A 26,633-nucleotide genomic window follows, 5' to 3' on the forward strand; every position below is an offset into this window, starting at 1 on the left:
CGTTAATTCACTGTAAAATACACATACTTGGACATTGAATGTTTTCATTCCAAGCAAGCACATTTCACATTCCAACTCACTGAAAGAATGAATGCTTTCATCCTTACCAACTGCAGCCATGCCCCCTGGAGGAAGCTTGGCCTCTTTGATGCAATGCCCCCTCCAGTAAGCAGCAAGAATTGCCTCATTGTGGCTGAGGGATCCGTCAGCATATCCACAGGCCAGCTCTCCCACTGAGTGTCCTATAATGCCATCCGGCTGCAGACCTATCTTCGTGAGCAAGTCGATCAGAGCTATCTGTAAAACAGATAAACATAGAAAATTTCCAGGCTGTGAATTCAACATGTTGACTTTCTATGAGAGGTATTTTGAGAGAACTTGTGTTCTGAACTGGTGCAATACAAATATATGGAATGGAAAAGAATGCACTCTAACCTTAAAGAAAAGCAGGTAAAGTAATTAAATTCCTGTTATTGATTTGCTTTGATTTTTAAATGATTTCAAAATACAAAATATATGCCTATGTTTGCAATGTCACCTTTTTAATTGTTAATAACTCACAGTCACCATTTGAGCATTTCAAGACTGTAGCTTTGATCTTATAAAATTGTCTTTTTTTAATCATAGAACCCAAAGCATTGATAACTTTTTTCTTGCCATTCTGATGAGAATTTGCCATTCATAGTGTTTGAACAGATCACTGAAAAACTAATGCAATGTAGTGACATTAGACTAAAATATGTGCTCAAACTAATTAGAGCAGCATAATGCACAATCCGAGAGAGCATGGCACCAAGTTGTCCATGGAGATGACATCTAGACTCTACCTGTATGGCAGCAAGGCCAACAAAGGCATGCACGGTGTCTTCAAAAGTGGCATCATCGGCCTCCATGAGCAGACGAGACACAACCAGGCCTGTGTTCCTCAGGAATGCATCTGACCGCAGAATAGACTCTCTGAATTCTGGCAGCTGCATGAGACTGCGGCCCATTCCTGCCCACTGGGTTCCCATGCCTGTTGACACATAAACTGCTCAAACACCTGAATCCAACAAGCCATCATTTACTGGAAGAATCCATCTGTCGGAGATCTGAATTTATCAACAATAAATCTTTATGCTATGTACTGCCAAGTTACAGTGTTTTCAGTTTTACATGTGTTGGTCCAAACAAATTATACATTTATGGAAAGCTCCACAGAAGACGCAGATGACAGAAAAAAAAATCATTGACGGTTGCTTTCCACACTAAAAATATTGGTTTTATTTCTGTACGTTTTATATGGCAGCCCCAGAGATTGAACTTTCTGATTCCTGATATAATGGAGGTGAAATAAATCTTATTCATATATTCTCGCTTCATGTCCTTCAGTAAATGCATAAACTGAAATGTCAGCCATCTTTGTACAAAAAAGCCTGTATGAAAACTGCAGATATCGTTCTGTCGTCAATAAAAAAGTAGTCAATAGTTTCATTTAAAAGCAGAATAAACAGGATTAAAAAAAGTAATCCCTCTATATAAATGGCCCTGTGGACATTTGTGGTGGTGTGTTTCTCTGCTGAGACACAGTCTATAATCTCATCATTTACTGCATTGATTTTGGAGCAGATCCCGTTGGCCAGAGGGTATGTAAGGCTGTAAACTGTTGTCATCAGTTCCAATTGGCTGCATTCTCCTTCTGAGTATGCATCTATGATAAGGAATTTTTTTTTTAACATGCAAAAACTGGTGCTGTGGTATCTTTCCGCAGAGTTGTGTGCAGATTGTTGTTTTTTTAAGGAATTTTTATTTATTTATTTTTTTTTAAACACGGCTGCTGTTCCACCTCATTCTCTCATCTCAGGGTGCCAGACAAAAAAGTACTTTCATTAGTGTTTGAATTAAAGCTTTTGTAATGTATCCACCTGTTTGTCAATGTGATAGCTCACCTGAACAGATGTACCACAGTGGTCTGACAGTAGCCTGCACCTGCTGCACTTCCATGACATCACTTTGAGACCCAAGAAGAGTATAGCCCCTGTAGGGCATGCTCGCAGTGGGAACTCCTGACACTCCATTCAGCAAAGACAGGAAGCTGCCATCTGTGCTGTGCTCCTTTCCCTTCTGGAGTATGGCATTCACTGCAGCCTCTGTGCGGCCACAGGCCTGAAGCACTCTGGGAACCGTCATGGGTATATTTGTGCCTGTTGATCTATCAGCTGGACGTAAGATGACATGAACATTTGAACCTCCAAATCCAAATGAGTTGATCCCTACAATGCCCCCTTGGACAGGAATAGGTCGGTCAACAACTTGAACCCGACCGTCAGTTAGGGCAGGAATGTCAGGATTAGGATTGCTGAAGTGCAGGTTGGGTGCCCAGATTCCTTGTTCCAAAGAAAGTATCACCTGAATGAAGACAATGACTAAAAATGTTATAATCAGACCAATTACTCAAAAAAACAAACAACACCCCCCCCAAAAAGCTAAAGTAGCTGGTTTATACAGTTCTTTTATATCTTAGTGAAGCTCACTGATACATGTCTCTACTGAAGAAGAATTCTGCTCTGCCTGGAGTGAGGAGCAGACATACCATGTACAACTGCAACAAGGAAGATCATTCCATGCAAACTTTAACACAATTTTTTTAAGTTTGGATGTCTGAAAGAATTGCAGTGTAATGTAAAGTGGTCTGTAGTGTAAAAGCACTTTGAGTGATCACAAGAAAAGTGCTGGATAAGTATTGTCCAGTTACCATTTACTTTCCCACTGGATTAGATTTAAATTTGGGACAAAGATCTATGAGACAATAAGGATAGCTAAAGCTTGACTGTCATTACTGAATGTTTTACAGAAATAAAATAAATTATTTCAAATTCCAAAAATGTTGATTATAAAAGCCAAAACAAGATTCTATTTAGTATGAGTATTACATCTCATATTGGCAATATTTGGTCCTGGAGTAAAAAGTCTGATCTTAGCATTTATACTTGAAACCACATGAAGTGTTCCCACAGCCTCCTGAGTCACTGGCAGATGACAATCCATACAACAAGGCCATCTAGATCACGAGTTGAGTGTGCCCCCCCCGGTCTCTACGGTCTCTACACCAAACTCCACGGCAGATATCGAGTGGCGGAGGGCGACCACTGAGTAAATACTACAAAACCTAACCCTAATGCCAACTAGCGAAGCTTTCCCTGAACAAACAAAGGAACCCCTTTATACCACATATCTGGAGAAACCAGACCAAATGTTTCTTCCCCTTTATTTGGACATGTAGATCAAAGGTTATGCATGTTATCTTAGTCAGAGTATGTTGTTTATTTTATGTCTTCTTATTTCATATTTTTGTTTCATGTCTTTACCTTTATATCTTAATAAGATGTGGTGTTTTCAGAATCCCCTGTTTTATGACAAAAGAATAGAGAAATTGAGTTTTCTTTGTTTTATCAAACTCTTAACACTAGAATTAAAACTGTTACTTTATACGCCGAGGCAAACACCATAACGGTTTCAGGCATATCTTTGGCTGAAAGTTGAGCCGAAGCCTGTGCTATGCCCCGCCACTGCGAATCAAACTCGGAAAACCACCACGAGTAAATGAGAAGAAAGGAGAAATAGAAGAAAAGAAGAAATGAAGAAGAAAGAATGGAAAAGAACAAGAAAGAGAACAGGAATAAGAAAGCAGAATGGAGTAATAAAAAGATATTCGGTTTTTTTTTTGTTTTTCGTTTGTCCGTTTCATTATCTCGTCTCCATGTCTGTTTTTCATTGCACGTTTTAACCTCCGCTGCTGCATAACTTATCACACAGTAATAGCTTTTCCTGCAAAGAAAGTCAGCGTAAGCTTGTCAACTTGTTGTCAATATTTTTTGTGCATTGAAGTTCACCTTACCAGAGTTCGTTATTTGACCAAACAAAGAACCAACTCCAATACTCAGGTACTCTAGAATTGCGTTATTTTTGATGGTGAAGTCTCGACATCAAAACTCCGTCTCCTTGGCAATAAGAAGCCCCCATTGGAGAAGAGAGACCTACCCCAACTTGCCAGGCACCTTGAAAGTCCTCTACAAGCTGACTACCGAGAAAGGCCCAGAAACAGCGGACCCGAGATTGACCCACTTGGATACTGCTGGCTATGGACCTGGTGTGTTCACAGCTGACTAACTGGGCTAAAGTAAGGTATACCATCTTCTTCTCCTTTTCAGACAGTACGGTGGTGTCGAGAGAATTCACTGTTAAAAACGATAAATAACTCCAAAGTTATTAGCGTTTAACCATATATAGATGATCAAAATTAGAATAGATTAGAAAAATTTTAGACCCAATTTTAGCAATTCCAGTATATTTCTCTATTCTTGGCCCCCTTCCAAATCATAAAGTGTTCCCTCTACCATCATATATAGTCCACACATTTCTCTTGCTTGTCCTTTAAGGTTCATTTTTTTGGTTACATCTTTTTAATATATATATGAATATATAGTTCATATATATTTAACAAGTCGTTGTTGAATGCTTTTTTATGTAATTTCAGTCAATTCAAAGGAGAACTCATGAAGTAGCACTGTGAGACTGCTTAAGATTAATTAGAATATTAATGATTAATGATATTTTTTCCTTATAAGGATGGTGCCCTCCATCTAGGATTATCTAATTTAGTAGTAAAAACACGATTCGTAAACTGTTTACATTTTTCTGGTCCTGCTGTGTCAGGCGTTTGCTACATGGTAAAATAAATGCTGTGGACAGTTTGTTTAGATTTTCTGGGTGTGGCTACAGTTTCCTTAGCCCCTAAAAACTTACAATCAACTGGCAAAAACAAACAAATAAATAACTATTAATATGAAGCGTCATCAGTGTCTTAAGTTGGTTAGGGTAACCCTCCTATGAACAATAAATCATGAAAACATCCAACATAAAAACTTTGACTTCCTGTTGTCACGAGGTGGTGCAGCAAATATCATAAAATATATGGATATACATCTATTCTGACTGGAATACTGTTCCTACCTGTGAAACTGGGGAGGATGGGATAATGCAATATTTAGTGTAATGGCACACAATCAAAATGAGCTACACTACCACACCCTAAATTTTTTTTTTTAAATTTGCACGTTTTAAATAGAGACTTTCTAAATATCACGCTGTAGATCTGAGGAAAGCTGTAGGGATTTATAAAAGATAGCCAAACTGACTGCAGATGTGATCTAAAAGCCTCACGGCAGGAAAATAAAGAATTGTTCTCGTTGGGAATTTTCAGCCAGCAACAGGTGTGCTGTTACACTCACCTTCGCCAGGGCAGCCAGCCCAGAAGCCGGTTCTGGATGACCCATGTTGGACTTGGTCGATCCAATCAACAAGGGCTCTCGCTTTGTTTGACAGAATACAGAAACTATGCCATTCACCTCTTGTGGGTCCCCAACCTGTGTAGAGAGCAGATATAAGATTTGTGTTGTCTTTTGAGTTCGCAAAGCACACTCATTGAAAAAGAATAGAATATAAAAAGCATGATTTTATTTCAGAACTATTTTCTACATTATCAAGCATCTGTCTAATCGATGATGCAAAGATCAGCAATAACACTATCAAGAAACTAGACACTGTTGTGTGCACTGACCTTAGTTCCAGTGCCATGAGCTTCAATGTACTCTACTTGCTCAGGAGTTATATTCGCCTTGAGATAGAGAGAACGAACTAATCTCTGCTGCATCTCACCTGAAGGAAATGTTACACCTGTAGAACCAAGAGGAATGTGTGATGAATAAACAATTCACATAATGACTCCAGATTGTTCCTCATACTGGAGGTTCAGCCTCGTTTCATATAAGCAGTTTCAGTCTTTGCAGCTTTAAATTCAACTGAGCTGCAGCTACTGTCCATTTTCCCTCGGATTTGAACACTTGTCACCCACATGAAAGACAGCAATCTTGTAGAAGTGTCTGTCACACACAAGTTTGGTTTTATTTCTGGAAATTTTCTACCCTGCAGAAACTGACATCAGCTAAGCCTCAAGAGTGAAGATGAAGTGTATATATGGTTACACTTTTCAGTTGATTAGATTATTCATAAATTTACATCACCCATCTTAATTGGATTTAAAAATAATTCTAATTGAGTCTAGTGATAATATTAGGCATTTTTATTCAGATTCTTTATTTTCCTGAGTTTGTCAGGATTCAGAGTGCATCATAGCACAGAAACAGCACTGGTGAAAGTTACCAATGATCTCCTCTTAGCCTCTGATAGCGGACTTGTGTCTGTGCTTGTCCTGTTGGATCTCAGTGCTGCATTTGATACGGTCGATCACAGTATCTTATTACAGAGACTTGAACATGTTATTGGGATTAAAGGAACTGCATTAGGCTGGTTTAAGTCATATTTATCTGATAGATTTCAGTTTGTTCTTGTAAATGAAGAATCTTCCTCACACATCAGAGTAAGTCATGGAGTTCCTCAGGGTTCTGTGCTTGGACCGATTCTTTTCACTTTATACATGCTTCCATTAGGTAACATTATTAGACAGCATGGCATAAATTTCCATTGCTATGCTGATGATACTCAGCTGTACTTATCTATAAAACCAGATGAACCCAATAGGTTGGTCAGACTACAAGCATGTCTTAAAGACATAAAGACCTGGATGACTCAGAACTGTCTGCTTCTAAATTCAGACAAACTGAAGTCGTTATCTTTGGACCTGAGCGCTTCAGGGAGAGATTGTCTAGTTATATAGTTACTCTAGATGGTATTTCCTTGGCTTCTAGTTCTACAGTGAGGAACCTTGGAGTTATTTTTAGCCAGAATTTATCCTCTGATTCACATATAAAACAGGTTTCTAGGACTGCCTTCTTTCATCTTCGTAATATTGTTAAAAATCAGGAACATCTTGTCTCAGAGTGATGCAGAAAAACTGCTCCATGCATTTGTTAGTCCAGCGGTTCCCAAAGTGGGGGGCGCAGAGCAATTGCAGGGGGGGCGCAAGGGGGAAATGCATGAATGAATGAATCAATAAATGACACCGCTAGCATAACATGGACAGGTTTTTGATGGGGCTTCCATGTAAACGCAAAGCAGAGGATGAAGCATTGCCAAATGTGCTTCCAAAGCAATTTCCTTCCATGGCAAAGAAAAGAAGATATGATGACACATATCTTGCCTTTGGCTTCAGCTGTACAACGGTGGGTAATGAGGAGAGACCGCAGTGTGTTGTCTGTCTTAAAAGCGCTAGCTTGTGACAGCTTGAAGGCGAACAAGCTAAGACGCCACTTGGAGACAAAACATCCAGAGCACAAAGACAAGCCAGTTAAGTTTTTCAGACAAAAACTCATAAACTGCCGTGCTCAACAGTAATTTTTTTTACTAAAGCTGCATCCGTGCCGGCAAATACTCAACTCGCCTCATAAAGTTGCCTACCGAGTGGCACAGTGTAAAAAGCCTCACACAATAGCGGAGGAATTAGTACTTCCCTGTGCTGTGGACATGGTTTCAATTATGCTTGATGACTCTACAACCAACGCTTTAAATAATTACACTGTAAAGGCGGCTTGTAATTTCGTTATTTATTTCTCATTTATTTGTATGTAGGTCCTGTTTTTTTCTTATGTACCAAAGGGGGGACCCTGCAGAGAAAGTTTAGGAACTACTGTGTTACTTCAGGATTGGACTATGATAAAGCTTATAGTTAGGGATGGCTCAGGTGATCCTGAAACATCCCATAGTTAAGCTGCTATAGCCCCAGCCTGCTGGGGGGCCTCATCTGACACACCTTTCCTCACTTTACTCTCTTTATGTATATGTGATATTATTGTGGTCATTAACTTGTGTTTCCCTATTCCAACAGGTATCCTTTGAATGGTGTTACAGTGTTTGTTGTCCCCTCTTTTCTGTCTTCTCAAACCCCAGCTGGTGGAGGCAGATGGCCACCCTTCCTGGTTCTGGTTCTGATGGCCACCCTTCATGGTTCTGGTTCTGCCAGAGGTTTCTTCCTGTTAAAAGGGAGTCGTTTCTCTCCACAGTCGCCTCAGGCACGCTCAGGACGGGAGATTGGACTGAAGACAAGTTTCAGTGCAATCTGTTGGTTTCCTTAGCTAGGAAATTGTTTTTGAATTGGCTCTATATGAACGATTTGGATTATTTTATGAATAATTATGATTACAATGAATTGAATTCCAATTGGCTTGAATTAGACTTTATTATCTAAGTGCCTTGAGATGACATTTGTTGTATTTGGCGCTATATAAAATAAAAATGAATTGAATTGAGTTGACTGCTGTAATTCTTTATAATTGGGCTGTCCCACATATTCTCTACGCCACAGACCACCCCATTGGCTCCCTGTTAAATTCAGAATATAATTTAAGATTCTTCTCCTTACATATAAAGCTCTTAATGACCGAGCTCCATCATATCTTAAAGATCTCACAGTTGGATATTTTCCTAACAGAGCACTTTGTTCCCAAACTGCAGGTTTACTTGAGGTTCCCAGAGTTTCTAAAAGTAGAATGGGAGGCAGAGCCTTCAGTTATCAGGCCCCTCTCTGTGGAACCAGCTGCCAGTTTGGGAGGCAGAGCCTTCAGTTACCAGGCCCCTCTCTGTGGAATAAGCTGCCAGTTTGGGAGGCAGAGCCTTCAGTTATCAGGCCCCTCTCTGTGGAACCAGCTGCCAGTTTAGGAGGCAGAGCCTTCAGTTATCAGGCCCCTCTCTGTGGAACCAGCTGCCAGTTTGGGAGGCAGAGCCTTCAGTTATCAGGCCCCTCTCTGTGGAATAAGCTGCCAGTTTGGGAGGCAGAGCCTTCAGTTATCAGGCCCCTCTCTGTGGAACCAGCTGCCAGTTTGGGAGGCAGAGCCTTCAGTTATCAGGCCCCTCTCTGTGGAACCAGCTGCCAGTTTGGGAGGCAGAGCCTTCAGTTACCAGGCCCCTCTCTGTGGAAAAAGCTGCCAGTTTGGGAGGCAGAGCCTTCAGTTATCAGGCCCCTCTCTGTGGAACCAGCTGCCAGTTTGGGAGGCAGAGCCTTCAGTTACCAGGCCCCTCTCTGTGGAAAAAGCTGCCAGTTTGGGAGGCAGAGCCTTCAGTTATCAGGCCCCTCTCTGTGGAACCAGCTGCCAGTTTGGCTTCAGGAAGCAGAGATCCTCTCTACCTTTAAGATTAGGCTTAAAACTTTCCTTTTTGATAAAGCTTATACTTGTGTTTCTCTTTCTCAACAGGTATCCCTGGCCTGGTGTTATGAACTCTTCCTGTTTCTTGTTCTGATGGATGTTTCTTCCCGTTTTTTTTCTTTCCACCGTCGCCTCGTAGATGGAAGATTTGATCCAAGTGAAGTTTCAATGTAATATGATGGTTGACTAGGAAATTTTTATTTTATTTTCCACAATTGGACGAATTGGACCAATATGGAATTTGATTAAATTGATTTGAATTAATAATGACTATATTACAATGAATTGGATTGTAATTGGCTTAAACTGGACTGATCTTTGAAGTTCTTTGAGATTACAATTGTTGTGATTTGGCACTATATCAATAAAACTGAACTTAATTTAATTGAAGAAATCCAGAGTGTTTGCATGCAGCATCTCCATCTTAGGGCTTCTAAGGGTGGGCATTTGACCTATGCTTATGAAATACTTTAATGCTTGCATCTCAATTCTAATTTAGTCAATCTTACTTTGGTGCCTATATCTGTGAGTGCTGAAAATGTCTTACTGGCTGCAGAGCTCGTGAATCAACTCATGGGTTTGGAGATGGCTTGTGTGGATCTGAAGCTTGTGTGGCGTCTCCTTACCTTGCTCTTTGTATCCATCCGTATTGTTGCCTGCATTGAGGACGGTTGCATAAACCCTTTTAGCCACAGATCGCTTTACCAGCAGTACTGCTACTGCTGCTTCAGAACGACAGTATCCGTTTCCTGATCAAAATAAAAGATTTAGAATTATGGTCACACATCAAAACAGTAAATAAAATGCAGTACAAAGTCAAACTAATAAGAATACTTTATTAAGTAGTGGTGGAGGTGAGACAACCTTCAGATGTGAAACAATGCAGATAACAATATATAAACTGGTAAATGTTATTGCTGTCAACATGTCCTCTATTAATTACTGTAAACTCTTATTCATTTCAATACACATGATTTTAAAAAGATATCATCACCTTATCCATTAATTAATTTGATACATGTGAAAAACATGCAAAAAAAAAAAAAAAAACTTGATCTGGGGTGACGGCTGGAGCCACTCACAGGACACTATTACTTCCAGTAGTTGTCCTAAGATACAATTTCAACCATAAGACTTTATTTTACCTGATGAGTCAAAGGACTTGCAGGTTCCTTCAGGACTGAGCATGCCCAGTTTCATGAACTGTACTGAGGTGTTTGGCTTGAGCAGTAAGTTAACTCCCCCCACCAGAGCAGCATCACAGTGCCCCTGACGAATTGCGTGGAAGGCATTTTCTAAAGCCAACAAGCTGGAGGAGCAGGCTGTATCTATAGCAGTGCTGGGACCTGTAAAAGGAAAGGAGATTAAGGTAGATCTGCAGAAAAACACTTCCAAAGTACAACAAATATTTCAGGCCAGAGTGTGGAACACTGATGCAAGCCTCAACTGACATGTTTTGTAGGGTGTGGGCAATTGCATACTTTACCGAGAGAGTCAATGCTAAAAAGACCTCAGAGAAAATAGTTTTCCTTATATTCAGAAATGTAATCACTACAAAATCTGCAAGTCAAATATTTATCAGTTTTGTGTGTAGTAGTGTGAACACACATGCACACACAGCAGAAGCACTCCACCAAATAAACCAGGGTTGTAATGACAGGTTTGAGAAAGGTGTTGAGGTACCTTATCCATGCAGTATTTGGGCTAAAGTATGTCCATATGGTGAATGGCTGTTTTTTTTTTTAAATATCAATTAATATCAGTTTTGATGTTTTAAATCTAAAAAGTACATGACTCAATGATACGCCAGTTGGGGAAAAATGCACAATTATGCCCAACCGCAGTGTAAGCACGATCCAAAAAAACTATGCTTTAGTGTTACAGGCTCAGCTTATATTAATACAACGCAGTAAGGCTGAAGAATCTCACTCGAACAGGACATGTTTTTTAATGACCTTATAGGACAGGTCTTTAGGGCCGCCTTCTTTCTTCTACACACTATTGTCAACATTAGACACATTTGGTCTCAAAGTAACACAAAAAGTAACACAAAAAACTAGGCCATGTATCTAATCCAATTTTATTTATAAAGCACATTTCAAAACAGTTGAACCAATTCATGCATGTCTCATGATTCTCTGCAGTGACCAATGCTATGGCATTCACTACTCACAGAAGCAAACCTGCAGCAATTTGAAAAAAAAAAAAAAGAAATGCTGATCAGACATGTTTCCACTGACCGGTTTAAAGTGAACAAACTGGGCTATGCAGTGTCACCAGAAGGTGGTGGTAAAGGCTACGTTGCATGTGGTTGTGATTCAGTAACTGATTGGAAACTAAAGCTCTTAAAGCAAAGAGGAGAAAAAAAAAAAAAAGACTTGATGTGGTGGACATCACAGGAAAAGTGGGGGGGGGGGGCTTTTCAGGAGTCTTTCTGCAAATCTTTGGATTATGTCATCTCTTACATGGGATGATGTTTGTCAGTTTTTCAACTCAGACCAGAAACAACAGATGAATCAAGTAATTTTCATTTTTGCCAGGTCAGATGTGATTCCTAAAGTTCTTTCTTAAAGTCCCTTTAGTATGCATCGAGATCTGAAGAAATTAATTGACCTAAACCTTAAAGATAATTTTTCAGTTTCTTATCTACAGGCTGATAGTAGTCTTCATCAGAAGTGTCACGTGATGTTGATATGACGTTATTTATAATACATGTAAGAAGGTTTGGTCGTCCTACCTTGATTGACAGGACGACCACCAATCTATCTGTCCGACTTTCTGTTTAGGACAGAATCCCAGGTGTGTGACAGCATGTAAGAACAGAAAACAACAAACTTGTTTTGCGCAGTTACAGCAATTTTTAGATTTTCATTGTTTCTAATCAGCATTTTTTATTTAATTTTTTTTTAAAACCCACTTCTTTTGAATGCTAACCAAAAAGGGCATCTGTGTACATTTCCATATTTTCCCTGCAGAGCTCTTTGTTGACATTCTACAGGGTAACCTGTTGTTTCTTGAACTTCCAATGTATGTTTCCATTTTTTCTTTCCCCTAACCAGGCATGTGTTTTCGTGTTGATTTGTTCCTCTGTCCTCTAACCCAGTGGTTTTTAATCCACAAGGAGGGCATCAAAATGAATAGCGAATGTGTGAGGCCTTCACTCCAGGGAGGATGTAATAATTAGAATAAATTAAAATATGTGAGCATTGTTCCAAGGATCTTCTCTTTGTTCTGTATTTGTTTATTGTTGGTGCGCAATAAAAAAAATACTTGTTAAAAAAAAAAAAATGAAATATACCACAGAGACACATTCACTCAACAAAAAGAGCAGCGAGCAGCTGCAGAGTCAAACATCTTGTAGCAAAAAGATGGCCTTCGTATTCAAACTGTAGTGCAGAGTTGGAAACATTTCAGACTAGGGGCCACAATATTGTCCTTTGAGACTGCATCGATACGTGCCAATTTAGTCCGTATATGAACATGGGAAGAGTCTCATTTTAACAGGTGTGATCAAATGACCCATATCAAAAGGGCACCTTAGGCAAGGAGCTCCAGCCAGGCGTGCCCAAAACTGTATCCTTTCCACAGGCTGTGGCTACAAAAAAAAAAAAAAAAAAAAAAGAACTCAGAGTTCCCACACTGCTTTGATTATGCCAACATCTCCGCCAATAAAGGAGTGTGACATTTTCACTTGAGTCCACAAAATAGCGACTTGTACAAAAAAGACCTGTTCACAAGCAGACATGAATGGAATGGCTCTGCTACCAGAGCAGAAGTTGCTTCTTTTGGATTTTCAGACTAAAACTGGATGATATAAGCAACAATCTTAGAGAAGTCACAAATGTTATCACAGCTGGAATCAAACATGTGTCGACAAAAGACACTAAACACATTGATACAATGGAGAAGCAGGTGTCCAGAACAGAAGTACAGCTTGCCAAAATGCTAAATGAATTTATTTGAAAAAGAGATCAACAAATCTGGAGATGAATATCAACAAGTGAAGCAGCAGGAAGGACCCACAGGTTTTTGGTGTCCCAGAAGAAGCCAAGAGTTTCTGACTGCTGCTCGAATTTGTAAGTGAAACGTAACAAAAATGGTTGGGACTCCACTTTGAATAAACTTTGGAAGACACAACAGAGCATTTCCTATTCTCTTCCTGAAGATTAAGGATAATGTCACAGTTTATCATCCAGTATTATGGAAGGATATCCTAGACGACAGAATCAAACTCAAGTTTATACAACACTTCCAAGCTGGAACAATGCAGAACAGCCATGAGTTCAAAACAACCAGAAAGCTATTGACTAAGATGGGAATTTTCCCAAGGATTCCAAGTAAAACCCTGCAAGACACATGTGGTCTATGACAGGAATATGTTCTTTTCTCCTATTGGTTATCATTTGATATGAACTTAAAAAAAAAAAAAAACATATCAAATTTTATTTTTTTATACGATAGCTTGAATATGCTGCATGGAAAACATTGTATCATTGGGATTATTCAGAACTTTCTGAAGTGGTTAAATCTTTGACACTGGCCCAACTGCACCAATACCAACTAATAATAATGTTTCCAAATAATTTTCCCTTCAATGGTGGTCTAGAGGGGTGTTATTGGAGTATATCACCATCTTAAATCAAGAGCATAGTTTTTCGATTTCAGAGCAGGATTCCTTGTCTTCACACTCAAATATCGTAATGTTCTCTCTCAAAACTCTGCCCCTCACACTTCCTTCCAAAGTCCCTGCTCACATGTATATGTGTTCTGTTTGAACTCAAAATGTTGCTCCTCTTCTCAAATGTAGTGTTACGCATGCAAATCTCCTGCATTCACACTTGAGCTTTTCTCCTTGCATTCACTCCTGGGCTCCCACAAAACTTTAGCTCTTGGATTTTTTGTGCATATTCTTGGGTTGGTGTGAAAGGTGCCTGTCAAAATTCCTCCAGCCAATAGAATGCCAGATATGACGCAAACCAAGTAAATTGTCAATGCTTCCTTCTGGGTATGCTCGTTTTAATTCAGAGTGCACTCTAGACCAGTACTGCCCAACCAGTCGCTCGCGATCGACCAGTCGATCACGGACTGGTCCCAAATCGACCGCGAGGGGTGTAGGAAAAAAAAAAAAATGAAAAGAATCATTCTCACGCTGAAAAGAAATTATAATATAAATTTCTCTGGCGGGTCAGGGTATCGCTATGGAAACGGTAGGAAACAAGCACATCTCCCATGAGTCTGAGCAGAGCAGTTAATAATAACAACAACACTAATGATAATATTATTAATGAAAGACCCCCATTCCTGCGACCCGTCCAACCGGCCCCCTCAACAGGGTGGGGGTGGGGGTGTGTCTCACTCTGACCTGCATTTAAAACTTGAGAGCCCTGAGCTAGCAGCTAGCGCTCAGAGCAGTTACCACTCCTAAAGGTAAACATGGCTGAGGGGAAACGCACCAGGACGTACCATTTTCACTCAGAATGGGAAGAAGATTATTTTTTGGTTTATTCTCATTCAAAGCCAGTGTGTTTGATTTGCAATGCAACAGTGGCGTTGGCAAAGAAAGGGAATCTGGAGCGGCATTTGAAAACGGTACACGGGAGCTACGAGAGAGATTTCCCTGCAAAAACGATTTTACGCGCCACAAAAGTGCGGGATTAGAAAGCACAGCTTGCAGCACAGCAGTCAGTCTTCACCAAACCGAAGACCCAGGGTAAGGCCGCTTCCTATCGAGGCAGTCACGTTCTTGCTAAACAGAAGAAGCCTTTCAAAGACGGCAAAATTGTGAAGAAAGCCTTTCTCGAGGCAGCACATAGCCTTTTTGACGACTTTAAAAATAAAACTGAGATCTTGAAGGCCATTAAAGAAGTGCAACTCTCCCGCAATACTACCACAAGGCGATGTGAGGTAGTGATGGGTCATGCGCACAAGCACTGGCTCTGAAAACCGGCTCGCATTTTTTTCCAATTGCTGCTTAGGTTTCACTTTCAGTGCTCAGTCCCAGCTCTGGTTACGACAGAGCTTTGTTATGATTGGCCAGCATGGCGACCAGCATGCGGCATTCACGTGAGAATTAAGGACCACCTTGAGGAGCCCCTTATCCAGAGAGCAGAAGATCCACTGAGCTGGTGGCAGGCCAAGGCCTCAGTCTTTCCACGCCTGGTGAAGGTGATGGAGGGGAGACTATGTATTGTTGCCACATCAGTTCCTTCTGAGAGAATCTTCTCCAAAACAGGGCAGATACTCACGGAGGCGAAATGGTATCAGCCCATCCAAGCTGAGGCATCTGATCTTCCTGAATGCCAACCTGCCCTGAGGACTAATGCTGTTCTGTGGATTTGTTTGAAATTTTTTTGTTCATTTGTCCAATAAAAAAGTTTAATTGAAATAAACAAATGTAAGAGTTGTTTTGTCATCAAATAAATGCACAGAATAAAGGCAATTAAAAAGGTCTCATAAAAACACTGAAAGCAAATGGGTTTTCAACACATAAACCATGATTTTTTTTTGCAAAGTTAAGGTAAAATATAGGCTACAAAAGATCCTAAATAAAGAGCCGTTCGGGAGTCAAAAGAACCATCTCTTTTGACTCAGTTCCAAAAGAAGAGCCGGCTTTTTTGACTCCTGAACGGCTCGGAAAAGAGCCGAACTTTCCATCACTAATGTGAGGGAATGGCTGTGGATGTGGAACTGAGGAAGGATATGGGCGCGTGTGAGTGCTTTTCCCTGCATTTTGACGAGTTGACTGATATGGTTGATGTGGCACAATTGTGTGTTTTCATCAGGATGGGTTTTGAAGACATGAGCACCAAGGAAGAGCTACTCACCATGTTGCCATTAAAAGGACACACCAGAGGTGAGGATTATTTTCAATGCCTTCATGGGATTTGTTACCGAGACAAAACTGCTGCTCTTCAAGCTGATCTCCATCACAACTGATGGGGCGCCTGCTATGTTGGGCTGCACCAGTGGGTTCATTGCACTGTGCAAAGACGGTGAATCTTTCCCGGATTTCTTGAATCATCATTGTATAATTCACCAGCCAGCGTTGTGTGGAAAGATTTTAAATATGAAAGAAGTGATGGATATTGCAATGAAGATTTTGTGTTCAGTTGGTGCCAGGAGTCTGCAGAGAAGGCTTTTCCGTGCTCACTTGGAGGAGAATGATGCTGAGCACACAGACCTGCTGCTTCACATGGATGTTAGATGGTTAAGCAGAGGTAAATCTTTGGCCAGATTTACGGAGCTGCTGCCTGAAATCAAGGACTTCCTGAAGCTTTCAAAACATGTGGATACAAACCATACCATACCATACAAAGCTAGAGGACCACCAGTGGCTTTTAGACTTATCTTTCCTCACTGATCTCACATGCGAGCTCAATGAATTAAATTTAGAGCTGCAGGGTAAAGATGTTGTCAACATGGTGAGTTCAGTAAACAAGTTTAAAAGCTACAGCTGATGTCCAGCAGGCTGCAGCTGGTAACGTGCGCAACTTCCCTCACATGAGCAGAACTACAACGTTTAGGTAAAGGTGTGACACAGCTTGACAGTGCACATTATGAGGAGCATGTTCAGAGCATCTCGTCAGAGTTTAAGAGGCGTTTTACTGACTTCCATCGAGCCTGTAGCCAGCTACATGTGTTATCCATTTGGTGCAAGAATTGATGTTGATGACAAGTCGAATCACTTTTGGACCTGGAAAGCTCAGCTCTTGAGGAGGAGATTCTGACATTGCAAAATGACATTTAGATCAAAGCCAGATCAACATCCACTCAACCTGGAGAGCATGTAGTGTTCTGGAAACTACTGGTGGAGGAGAAGTATCCCAATCTCAGAAGATGTGCTTTGAACCTGACCGCTCTTTTTGGATCAACTTATTTGTGCAAGTCTGCTTTCTCGCACATGAAAATCATCAAGTCCAAGTCCAGATCAACAATGAGTGATGACCATTTTGCAGCCTGCCTACGCCTTGCAACCAGCTCCTACACTCCTGACTACAAGAAGCTAGCCTCCTTCTCCCAGTGCCAGGTCTCTCACTGGGGTAGGAAGTGATTTCCAGCTGCTCTATGTGCCTTTAATTGCCCAAATAATAAATAAAGTTTTTATAATTGAATTAATTTGAATTGAATTTTTTCAAACTCAGAGATCTATCTGTTTTGTATCCGTTTAATTTTTCTGTTTGGTTCATATTAAGGTCAGTTTTGGTTAGCTACTGCAGGCTGGAAATGATGTGAGTGGGTTTGCGATGTTGACACTAGACTGGTAGATCTCGGGAGGTTGGCTACTTGAAAAGTAGATCTTGGGTCAAAAAAGGTTGGGCAATCCTGCTCTAGACAATCGATAGTCGACTGTATGTAATTTGACGCTATATAAATAAAATTTAAAAAGATTCTTCAAAAATTTTTAAAGACGACATACCCCATTTGAATATTTCAAATTTGAAATATTTATGGGTAAAAAATAAAAAATACAAAGTTAGTATTAAGAAAATATTGCAGCCTAGCAGAAAAATATCATTCAAAAGTCACTGGGGGTTTCATGAACCTGGGGGCCTGAAATAGTTCTAATATAAAACAAATGCCTATTTCTACGATTGGTTGTATAAACATGATTAAAGTGCTCATCATACCAAAATTTTGATATAAATTTCAAACTCTGCTCACACAACCTGAAACCTTCAATAATACCACCAAGCTACTAAATTTATTTGGGACAATAAAGAAAAATAAATAAATAAATAAATAAATAGGACTGATAAAAAATAAAAATAACTTCAACTGAGACTTCAGTATTTATCCATTTCATGAGGGGTGGGTTTCTACTCCCCAACTTAAAATTGTATTATTGGGCTTCCCGTCAACAATCCACAATATCCCCCTTCTTGGAAACTCCATTTCAGGGTGGGTGAATATCGAACAAACCTCAACAGCAGGACTCCCTCTCAAGCTATACCCATTTTCAAAAACAATCAAAACAGGATTGGACAATCCCTTTTGTAGGAACTTAAAGTGTGTTTCTCTGTACACCAACATGTTGGTGACACTCCTGCACTGTTGCAGTTTGTCCCCTATGTGGGGCAATAACTGCACATGGTTTGACAAAGATGTGAAAAATCTTAGATTTATATGAGGAAACTGAAGACTAAATGTGAACTTTTGGTTTCCTTAGCTAGGTTACTTTTTGTGAATTGGTATGACATAAATACAATTATATTGAACCGATTTATATTTCGTTGAACTTATTTGATAAATCAGTAAAGTGCCAAGAGATAGCTTTTGTTGTGAATTGGCACCAGATGAATAAAACTGAACTGTACTGAATCAAACTTTGAGGACATGCACAACTGACCCTCCAAACGGACACATGCGAGGCAGCAATCATATGCATGAACACAGAGCAATTTTAATCTCTAGCCTAGGTCTCTAAGGCTTGGAGTGTGTGCACACATACCATTGAAGTCAAAAAAGTAGGACAGCCGGTTGGCCAACATAGCACGCTGACAACCAGTCATGCTGTAGCCCAACAGCTCCTCTGGATCTCTGCTGAATGCCTCTCCAGCTTCTGAACCACTCACCCCGATGTAGACCCCCGTCCTACTGCCACGTAGTGTGGTTGGATTCAGTCCTGTATTGCAATATTTGTTATTGATGTTGTATCGAATCAAACCAATAAAATAAAAAAAGTATGCAATCACATTTCCACTTAAGAGTTACATTACACTTCATTCTATTTCCTCACCTCCATCCACAATAGCCTCATAGGCAATCTCCAGCATGAGCCGGAGCTGGGGGTCCATAGTGTTGGCCTGTTTGGGGTGAACTCCAAAGTAGGATGCATCAAAATAGCCGATGTCCTTCAGCTTACCATTCCTCTTTGGTAGACCATACAAACCTAAAAATAAATAGAAACGTGCAAAAACCTCAAGTTTAAAATGATTTCTTACAAATGATGCAGTTGAGTTGACTTATTGCATGTACATTGAGTAAAGCCCGTTAATCACACGTAAGACTACACAATATTGCTGTATATTAATTATTAGGGTTAGGGTTAGGGTTAGGGCTATACATTGTAATGTTGTCTAGCGAAATGCATGTTGAATGACACAGCAATAGCATCAAAATAATATGATACTGTAGTACCGTAGTTATTTATTTAACGTAGTGGTAAGATGAAGCTGGTAGGTTAGCTATGTCAAGCTAGCGTGCTAGCTCGACTTCATGGTCTGCTTGAAACAGGCTGTCTCTGGTCAGTGGCTCATCTTTCACTCAAGATGGTGATCAAAAGACCCTACTAACATTGTAGTAAAAGCCCTTGTCTCGTTAGATTACATGATATTATACTGTTATCTACCTAAATTAATTTTGACAATAGCATAATAATTATGTATTTAACGTAGTGGTAAGATAAAGCTGGTAGGTTAGCTATGTCAAGCTAGCGTGCTAGCTGGACCTCATGGTCTTAGCACTTGCACTTTGCATGGTGCTAAGTCTTGTCCCTGCAAATGTTTTAGATTAGGTTGTGAGAATTTGAGTTGTAGTTTGAATATATTATGATTCAGATTAACAGTTTATTATTATTATATTTATAGAGAAAACACAGCACTTCATGGACATTACAATGGCCTGACAACAACTGCAACAAGGAGGAAGGGGACACTGATTACTGCCCTTCAGACGGAATACAGCGGCGGTTTGGAGACATGCTTGCTGACCCTGAGCTCAATGCTGCAGCAATTCTACTTCCGAAGTTTCCCACATTGTGGACAAGCAATGAGGACTTGCTGAAGTTGGGTGAGTCATTTAATTGGCAAATGGTTAATTAGAAAGTAAGCCTAGCAAATGACCTATCCTGATTCGATCTTAGAATAATGTTTATTTTATTCTGTGTTTGTGTTGTTCTGTGTAGGCATGGATTACATCAAGAGATGCATGCAGGATGAGCCAGTCCCATCATCTGTTAGCCATTCCGGGTCAGAGGAGGAGGACTACTTTGGCCTGATGAAGGGAAATGTCCAGGAAACCACTAGACAACTGGATGCGTACCTGGCAAACTCGGTTACCTCCATGGACGCCCTCAAGTCAGTGCCCACAGTTGCCAATTTGTCCCTCAAGATCAACACGCCGTTGCCTGCCTCTGCGGCATGTGAACGGCTCTTTCGTACGGCAGGGCACATTTTTTTCTGCCAAAAGAGGCAGACTAGGCTCAAAAAACTTTGAAAACCAGCTCTTGATGAAATTAAACAAAAAGTTCTGTTAATGCAAATTTGCCTCTGTATGCCACTTATACGGCCATGTTCTTGTGACAGCCTTACTTTTGTCTGCCTGGCAAATTAAATGCCTTGTCTTGAGTTACGCATTATTATGATTTTTTTTCTTTTCTGCAAGTTTAACATGTTGTTTATGATTGTTTTGTTTATGTGCCAACAAGAAACTACAGAAAATAGGCATTCAATTAAATAAATGATTTAAAGGTATATCATGTTGTCTTTATGGGTTTGTCTTAATGGTATTATCTTTGCAGATAATCCCTGGTAGACAACTTGGCCTAGACATTGAAAGACAACCAATAGCGCGAGTACTTTTACTTTTAATACTTAAAGTAAATTTAAAAGTCAGTACTTATGACTTTTACTTAAGTAGGCTTTTTGATGCAGTACTTCTACTTAAGTATATATTTTGCTGGGTATTTATACTTTTACTTAAGTACTACACTTCAGTACTTCCTCCACCACTGCACCTTGAAGTCTTTGTTAACCAGAACTGGACACCAAGACAGGGATGATGTTCAGCTCCCACTTGAGGTCCTGGGAGATGATAGTTCCCAGGAAGCAGAAAGACTCCACACTGTCAATTGAGGAGTCACAGAGGGTGATGGGATTAGGTGAGGCTGAGTTCTTCCTGAAGTCCACAATCATCTCCACCGTCTTTAGAGTGTTAAGCTCCAGGTTGTTTTGGTTGCAGAAGGTCGCCAGATGGTCAGCCTGCCACCTGTAGGCAGACTTGTCACCATCAGAGAATAGTCATATGAGAGTGGTGTCGTCAGCGAACTTCAGGAGCTTGACAGACTGGTGACTGGAGGTGCAGCTGTTTGTGTACAGGTAGAAGAGCAGAGGAGAGAGAACACAGCCCTGGGGGCAGGCGTGTCATTTCCGCCGGGGAAGGTGGGGACGCATCCCCGGCACTTTGTCTGACGAGCAGATTTGTCCCCACCACTTTAAAAAAGTAGAGAAAGTGCAAACGTCGCTTTTGCATGTCACAGACTACTCTGCTTTCTGTCAGGGTTGTGGTGGACACGGATGCGGATGCGGACTTTTCAAAAATAAAAGGTGATTTATTAACAAAAAACAAAGTATCAACACAAAGCGGTGTATAATGGTAATTGTCCCCAGCACTTCTGAAATCAAACTGACGCCCATGCCTGGGGGTAACCAGTGCCGATGGGCTGTGAGTCGGAGACGTGTTTCCCCAGGTTCACATGCTGCTTCCTGTCAGAAGGAGGTATGTAATCCACCTACAGTTGGAGTCAGGCACGTTCAGCTGGGAATGCTTCTCCTGAAGCAGAGCCAGGATGATTGTATTAAAAGCAGAGCTGAAATCCACAAACAGGATCCTGGCATAGATACCTAGGGAGTCCAGGTGCTGGAGGATGTAGTGGAGGGCCAAGTTGAGTAAAGATGTCATAGTTGGGTACTTTCCCAACAGAGCACTTTGCTCTCAGACTGCAGGTTTACTTGTAGAATGGGAGGCAGAGCCTTCAGTTATCAGGCCCCTCTCTGTGGAACCAGCTGCCAGTTTGGGAGGCAGAGCCTTCAGTTATCAGGCCCCTCCCTGTGGAACCAGCTGCCAGTTTGGGAGGCAGAGCCTTCAGTTATCAGGCCCCTCTCTGTGGAACCAGCTGCCAGTTTGGCTTCAGGAAGCAGACACCCTCTCTACCTTTAAGATTAGGCTTTAAACTTTCCTTTCTGATTAGGCTTATATTATAGTTCTGCTTCTATAGGCCCAGACTGCTGGGGGAGTTCCCATGATGCACCTCTCCTCCCTCTGCTCTCTTTCCTCTCCATGTACATGTGACATCATTGTTGTCATTGACTTGTGTTTCTCTCTCTCAGCAGTTATCCCTGGCCTGATGTTATGGTGCTTGTTGCCTCTTCTTTCCTGACCTCTCAACTCCAAACCAGTCGAGGCAGATGGGCGCCCTTTCTGCTTCTTTTTTTTTTTTTTTAAGTTGGCATTGTATTAACTGGACTAATTTAGAATTTAATCAATTTGATATGATTGGATTGTAGTCGAAGTTGTAGTTGAATTGGACTGTATCTTTGAAGTGCCTTAAGATAACACTTGTTGTGATTTGGTGCTTTATAAATAAAACTGAATTGAATTGTAGCTGTCTGCTACAATTAAGTCTACTTTATAGTAAAAGAGTGAGTGAATGGACAGTCCTAAACCAGCCTGTCTTCTGCTGCTTCTGTGTGTTTGCCTATTGTTCTAAATTCACAAAGTCAAAACCGAGGAACTCACTATACTTGTGGCTTTCATGTGGCTCTCATGTACCACTATTGCTGTAGCCCAGCATTTACATCAAAATAGTTCACCGTCTTAACTTTAAAGTTTAAAGATGAAACACTTGCAAAGTGTTTAAGTACGGGGAGACAGATGCAGATGAAAATGCTGTGAGCTGAACTTTAAAGGCAGAAATCAATTCCTCTGTCTGCAGAGACTGAAATTATAATAAAATTAAGGTAATGCTCAAGTTTGATAAGGAAGAGCTATTCTCTCACATCTGCCTTAATTTTTCAGTGTTTAGGAGACTTACCTCTATTTACCTTCATAGAATAGAAAAATAATTTATTCATCCCCCAGTGGGGTGAAATTCAAAATTAGTCAAGTAACTCATAGTCGTAGTTCATCTTTGTTTTCCAAATAATTTTTTTTCCCCCAATCACTTGTACCTCGATTTAATTTCGTCTCCTTTTTCTATTTAATTCCGGGTCTCTTTCTCATCAAATTTGCAGTTATAATTTTCTAAGATTTTGTTGGATTTTCTCCATTTTAATATTTTCAAATATGCTGTTTTGGAAATGATTTTTCCGCTTACCAGAGCTTTGTACGTGACCCAAACCTTAGGAGGGAAAACCTATCCAAAACACAAAAGTGTCGTCTTTACTTGAAGCAGTCCCTCAAAGAGTCAGTCCAGATAAAGATCTTTGAATTTTTTGCAAAATTTTGTTCTCTTCCTGCCGAGTAATCTAATCATGGATTTAGCCTTAACTGAGCTGAGTATGTGAGTTTGCGAAGGGCGGAAGAAAAAGTGCTGCATTTATAGAATAAGAAGCAATGTATGGATGTGTACCAGCCGCGGCTATTCAGAGACAACACGGGAAGCCGGACAGCCTCTCCCATTCTCTGGCGAAATTGCTACATCTTCAATGTTAAATTGACGATAAAACAGTTATTCACAAAACACAAGATATGCCCAATACTGCATTTACTTTCATAACTCCAACATGTTGTCCTGTAGCTTAATGAAGTGATTTGTTCTGAAATCGCCGCCGTTCACTGAGGAAATCATGTTATGAAACCGCCACTAACAGCCGGGCTTCCGAGCCGAGGGCTGCCGGCTTCAGGAGGGGGGGGAGAGTCAAGTTTTTTTTCTACAATTCTAGGTCATCATTGGCTAAATCGACAAAAACTCATCACTTCCGAGGCTGCTCGGCGTCTCTGGGGGTAGATTAGACGTGGGCGTGTCAATATGAGGGGCTGTGTCGTGATGATTGGAGTTAGTGTTTGTCCATCATGAGAGAGAAAAAAATGCTCCACAGATTCTGATCCAGCCATTTACAGGCCTTAGATTCGATCCTACTTGATTTTGGCCTTGCTGTGTGAATTTTCAAAGTCTATACCTTCTTTCTGTGTATTTGCTGGGCATACTTGTCATACTAGACACAGCTATGTTATAACTAATTCTTTTTAACTTTGCTATCTTCTGCTTTGGGATGGCACGAGCCACTACACCCTGAACGCGTAATATGGGCTTCCCCTGTTTTAAAAGTCAGCAGCCGCCACTGATGTGTACGTGAATGAGAAACAAATTGAAAAGAGCTTTGCAATGCGGGGTCAAGGTAAAGGAACTATCCAAGAGTGGACCATCATTCCTTGTTCATTTATGATCGTGGTTAATGCATCATGTGTATGTGAAGTTTCACCTGGTGTCCAACGTCTGTCGTCCTCCGTCACCATGTCCACACCATTGATGAGGTTTTCCCAGAATTCCTCCAAGTTATTGGACTCTGGCAAACGGCCTGATATCCCGGCTATGACTATCTCATCCATACTGACTCACTGTGAACAGACAGAGGCTGTAATCAATTTTTGAAGTTCACCATTTTAATACAATGATTATGACTGGTACCATAAACTCTTTGACACGAAAAACAGATTTTCAGGAGAAAGTGTGGACTGTTTGCAGTTAAAGGGATAGTTCGCCTCTTTTGACATGAAGCTGTATGACATCCCATATTAGCAATATCATTTATGAACATTGACTTACCCCCCGCTGCGTCCTGTGAGCCGAATTCCAGCTGAGTTTTGCGTTCCACGAAGGTAGTCCGGCTAGTTGGCTGGGGTCAAAAAAATAAAGCGTTTTGCTTCTCAAAAAAATATCCGTTCAAAAGAGTAATACATTTGCATCACAAAATGTTGTCCAGGAAAAAGTCAGACCTCACTTCGCTTGGCGCTATTTTTGTCTCCCTTGATATCAATGCGTCCAATGTAAAACTGTGCAGACCAAAGAGCAGACCGAGCAGTAAACACCGTAACAGGTGCAGCTATCGCTGGGTGGCTAGGGACTGCTCGGTCTGCTCTTCGGTCTGCAGAGTTTTACATTGGACGCATTGATATCAAGGGAGGCAAAAATAGCGCCAAGCGAAGTGAGGTCTGACTTTTTCCTGGACAACATTTTGTGATGCAAATGTATTACTCTTTTGAACGGATATTTTTTTGAGAAGCAAAACGCTTTATTTTTTTGACCCCAGCCAACTAGCCGGACTACTTTCGTGGAACGCAAAACTCGGCTGGAATTCGGCTCACAGGACGCAGCAGGGGGTAAGTCAATGTTCATAAATGATATTGCTAATATGGGATGTCATACAGCTTCATGTCAAAAGAGGCGAACTATCCCTTTAAGAATTTTTCACTGCCGAAGTGCTCTGTTTGACACACCTACAATGGTTAAGGAGGCTCCTTGATAACAGATTTTGTGTTTTATATCAGTACCACATGTATTCAAATGGTGAAACGCAAATGGAAAGAACTATACAGGTCAGCAGAAAAAAAAAAAAGAATAATAAAGCAGCCAATGTTACTAGCAAGCAATTGTGCTCATAAGTGCTCCAGAAGATTAGCAGCAACACGCAGCATGGTTACATGCACCATTGAATAGATCTCTGGTTTGAATTGCCTTGTGTACGAATTGTGCTATGCAAATAAAATTGCCTTGCCTACAGCTCGACTAGGCCATTTAACTGAACCACCGTCCACATTCCAGTATACATGCACGAGCAAAGTATGTCAGACTATGTCAGACTCCACAACACTGAACTGTGTAAGAAAACCTTCAAGACATTCTGCTGCTTCTAAGTTTTCGTGTGGTAGATCATGGTACAAGTACAGCTGAATTCACAACACAGATGTTGTCTTTAATGCTTTAACACAGTGTTTCCCAACCTTTTTTGGTCTGAGTACCCCCTGAACCTTCTTGTCACACCACGAGTACCCCCTCACACATACAACGCGTGCGATGATTCTCCAAAAGTAGAGCAACACAGTGGTTATTACATGAAAATCATTTTATTTAATATCCTTAACTTGAACATAAAATTCTCAGGCTTTCGCTCTCTTTTTTTTAACCTCAGTTGAATTCAACATAAGAATAAAAAACATTTTCTTGAAATATAAATAATTAACCAAAATAGCATAAATACTAAATCAAAATAATCTTCCTTTGTTATCTAACTTAAACAAGTAACATTTCTCTTTTTTTAAGAATACATGAACATAACTCATTTCTCTCTCTTTTTAAGAATACATTAACAGGCCTAACTCATGTAACATTCATCACAAAACTGGAGTCTCCTTCATAAACAGTTCTCCATAAAAGTGTGACGCCTTAATAAAAAAATAAATAAATAAATAAAACTCCCTGTGCGCCGCATACCCCCTGCAGTACCTCCGCGTACCACGAGGGGTATGCGTACCACAGTTTGGGAACCACTGCTTTAACCCATTTAGACCGGGAAAGCATTGACGCATTTCTACCTTTAAAGCCGGGGACGCTGTTGCGTTATTCTACCTTTTAAGGCCAGGAAAGCGTACACTTCTTTTTTCATGTACTGTATAAGGTTGTTTTGCACCAATTATTGACCTCTGCGCCAATTAAATGCATTATAATAGACACGTGAGAGTGTCGTCATGTTCCTCGTGTCATTGTTTTGAAGTTAAAAA

General features: G+C 40.6%; 1 protein-coding gene across 2 annotated transcripts in view; it reads right to left on the reverse strand.

Moving 5' to 3' along the window:
• fasn (fatty acid synthase) overlaps nt 1-26,633 on the reverse strand; it is a 90,610-nt gene that overhangs the window by 54,041 nt on the left and 9,936 nt on the right. For both annotated transcript variants that reach the window (XM_075458054.1, XM_075458053.1), the window contains exons 2-11: nt 24,338-24,473; nt 18,874-19,026; nt 18,586-18,759; nt 10,283-10,483; nt 9,764-9,886; nt 5,600-5,715; nt 5,271-5,405; nt 1,929-2,388; nt 828-1,015; nt 108-297 (exon numbers count right to left, since the gene is read on the reverse strand). In XM_075458054.1, the coding sequence (XP_075314169.1) occupies nt 108-297; nt 828-1,015; nt 1,929-2,388; nt 5,271-5,405; nt 5,600-5,715; nt 9,764-9,886; nt 10,283-10,483; nt 18,586-18,759; nt 18,874-19,026; nt 24,338-24,464 (1,867 nt within the window). In that variant the 5' untranslated portion in view covers nt 24,465-24,473. The remainder of the gene's footprint in view (nt 1-107; nt 298-827; nt 1,016-1,928; nt 2,389-5,270; nt 5,406-5,599; nt 5,716-9,763; nt 9,887-10,282; nt 10,484-18,585; nt 18,760-18,873; nt 19,027-24,337; nt 24,474-26,633) is intronic.

The sequence above is a fragment of the Odontesthes bonariensis genome, chromosome 23 (genome assembly GCF_027942865.1).
Source record: "Odontesthes bonariensis isolate fOdoBon6 chromosome 23, fOdoBon6.hap1, whole genome shotgun sequence".
NCBI classification, from domain to species: Eukaryota; Metazoa; Chordata; class Actinopteri; order Atheriniformes; family Atherinopsidae; genus Odontesthes; species Odontesthes bonariensis.